The sequence below is a fragment of the Panicum virgatum genome, chromosome 6N (assembly GCF_016808335.1).
Source record: "Panicum virgatum strain AP13 chromosome 6N, P.virgatum_v5, whole genome shotgun sequence".
Taxonomy (NCBI): Eukaryota; Viridiplantae; Streptophyta; class Magnoliopsida; order Poales; family Poaceae; genus Panicum; species Panicum virgatum.
This window is the reverse complement of record NC_053150.1, coordinates 2,756,622-2,759,665: the sequence shown is the minus strand read 5'-3', so window position 1 is coordinate 2,759,665 and position 3,044 is coordinate 2,756,622. Positions and strand designations below refer to the sequence as shown.

The 3,044-nt window shown below is 43.8% G+C and overlaps 1 protein-coding gene across 1 annotated transcript; it reads right to left on the bottom strand.

Annotated features, from left to right (window-relative positions):
* Positions 1 to 264: 264 nt before the first annotated feature.
* LOC120677558 (auxin-induced protein 15A-like) lies at positions 265 to 801 on the bottom strand. Its single transcript, XM_039958714.1, has one exon. The coding sequence runs from the start codon at positions 700 to 702 to the stop codon at positions 412 to 414; it is 291 nt and encodes a 96-aa protein (XP_039814648.1). The 5' UTR covers positions 703 to 801; the 3' UTR covers positions 265 to 411.
* Between the last annotated feature and the right edge of the window lie 2,243 nt (positions 802 to 3,044).

Here is a 3,044-nt window from a genome sequence, read left to right as displayed (position 1 = left end):
TACTGTAGCATTCCGTTGTTATTTGGCAATTAATATCCAACCATGAACTAATTAGACTTAAAAATTAGTTTAGTCATTTGCAGTTAAACTATATAATTAATTATTTTTTAACTACATTTAATGTTCCATGTGTTCGAAGATTCGTTCGAAGATTCGATATGATGAAAAATTTTAGAAAAATTTTTGGGAACTAAATATGGCCTAGCTTAGGTATGCGAACGCTTCCTGAATTTTGATTGCTCAACACAATTCTTAGCAGATCTCGTTCCAATCAATGATCTTTACAGAATTACAGGTTCCAATTCAAGCAGCAGGCCCTGCTATTGCCCCTACATTCCTAGCTAGAAGAATAGGTTATTCCTCAACAGCAACCAGTCTTGTCCTCGCCGGGAAACGGAGCCTGACGATCGATCAGTGCACGTCCATGCCGCCGACGATGTCGGCGAAGTCGCCCTCGGAGGCGCAGGGGATGGTGAGGCCGCCGCAGCGGTGGTCGAAGCCGAACTCGTCCTCCACCCGCTTCAGCAGCGTCACGAACGCCGGGTGGCTCAGGCACGCCGTCGGGATCACCAGCCGCTTCCGCCCCTCGCCGGCGTACACCGCCAGGTGGCCCGTCGGCACGTCCGCCGCCGCCGACGGCGACGACGCCCGGCTCCTCGCCAGGTGCAGCCTCGTCATCAGATGCCCCAGCTTCCCTGCCATCTGCAGCAGCAGCTCGTTTCGATCGCTCAAGAACGGAATGATGAGTTGTGGGAGCCAAGGCTGCGTTTTTATAGCTCAGATCAGCATGGAGCCAACCTTTCGGCGATCAATGCGATGCCTAGCAAATAAAGAAAAGCTTTAGGCAATCAAGAATGGAAGCAGCAGTGTTGCCACTTGCGGTATGTGCACGCTAGCAGTTTCTTGTTGGCAATCAAGCTCACAAGCTGGGCACGTCACATGGTCCACTGCACCCATGCCTAAAACTAAGGGTGTGTTTAGTTGGTAAAAAAGTTTGGGTTTTGATAATGTAGCATATTTCGTTGTTATTTGATAAATAATGTTCAATTATGGACTAATTAGGCTTCAAAGATTCATCTCGTGGTAATCAATTAAATTGTGTAATTAGTTATTTTCTTCAACTGTATTTAATGCTTTATGCATGTGTCCGAAGATTTGATGTGATAGGTACTGTGTGAATTTTTTTGAAAACTAAACCGAGCCTAAAAGTGTGTTCTCGTGTATTTTCAGAAAACAAAATAGTGTCTTCTCGCAGCATCTATCATCGACATAATCGTGCTGCAAGTAGCTGCTGGGCCAGTGTGTCGCGAGGCAGCAGTACGGATGCGTTGTACTTGTACCTTGCCACGGTGAGTGGTCTACTAAAGTCAGTATCAATAGGAGTTTTACGGAGAGTTTTATGACATTAAATATCATTAATTTTGCTGACACGGCAAGGAGAAAAAAATAATGAAGTTTCATGAGATGTGAGAAGAATTTTATCACCATAAAACTCATCTGACACAATTACCTAGTTTCCAGTCTAGATAACTGTGCACATAAAACTCCCATTGAAACTGGCCTAAAAAGATGGCTGGACAAACAAGGAAAACAAGGAGGGGCCTACCACGACCACGACCAGCTCAAGATCAGTAGTGTGCCTGTCTCCATTAGAGCAGGGATCTCACGCTGATTTGGGATGTGTTTAATTCCTGTTTTGGAATTTTGAAAGGAAATTTTTTACATTTAAAATATTAAATATAGACTAATTATAAAACTAATTACAGATCTCGTCTGTAAACTATGAGACGAATCTAATGAACCTAATGTAAATATAGACTAATTATAAAATTAATTACAGATCCCTCTCTTTAGTGTCTAATCATGACTTAATTAAGTTCATTAGATTCGTCTCACGATTTACCGTCAATTTGCGTAATACAATTTTTTTTACTACATTTAATATACTATGCAAGCAATTTACAAATCTTTTGAAATTTTGAACTTTGGAACTAAACAAGATCTTGTCCAAACAAGCATCATGTGCTTGCAATCTCTGCCATCGATCTACTACGCATGGAATATATACATCGTCTGCACTACTGCACAGAGATAGAGATTGTCCAGATTGAAGAGTGTGTCGCGTGCAAACTGTCTCGAATTTCTTTTGGGGCCCGCACGAATGGCTGCATGGAGCAAGTAGCAGGTCGAGTCATGGATCACATGGGGTGTGTGCGTCCACGAGCTCCAAAGTTGTTGAGCTCACTGTGCCTCCATGCCGTGCTGATGGAAAACCAGCGGCGACGGGATCAAACTTCACGTGGATCGGCGTCCCGGCCGGTCCAGCATTGTTGAATTCTGAGTCATCGTCGTGCCCACAAGGTAGGCGGCGAAAACGAAGTTTGATGTGGCAGGGGGCGGCGACCCTGATCACTTCATCAGAAGGGGCGGCGGCGCGTTCTTAATTTCCCGACGGCAGGGGCATGGTGGCGTCGTTCATGACGAGATTCCGATGAAGTACATACGGTTCGTATTATCGTATACATTAAGAGTAGAGACTATAACGACGCTAGCGCTGCATGCACAGCACTGGCGGAAAAGAGAGCAATGAATGTATGCAAAGACGAACTAGACGAGTGGGCCCTCTAAACTATACAAACAAATTAGAAGACTGCGCTGATTTTCATGTCCCAATCATATGCTACAATCCATGGTTTAAAAGTTTAACCCCCACATTACCATTCCATTCTGAGTTGCTTCATCTACGAAATCGAACCAAACCAAACTACTAATTGAAGCAGACCCCTTCACACCAAACTGAAGCCTGCCAAAACAAAACCCGAACCACTAAATCCGGTTTTCCACTCAAAATAACCGACTGAGGTAACATGAAATAGAGGGGGCATATGCCCCACCCCACAACCACCACTACATAATAGGTCTTTGATTCAGCACATTTGTCCCGACCACTGCTTTATCGAGTTGTTCAAGGGTCCCTCTATGTAATTCTTTTGAATTTTAAATAGTACTTAAATCCTCTGTTTTCGATTATCTAATAATTTTTT

Coding starts and splice junctions, on each gene's coding strand:
- LOC120677558 (XM_039958714.1), bottom strand. CDS start 702: ATGGCAGGGAAGCTGGGGCATCTGATGACGAGGCTGCACCTGGCGAGG.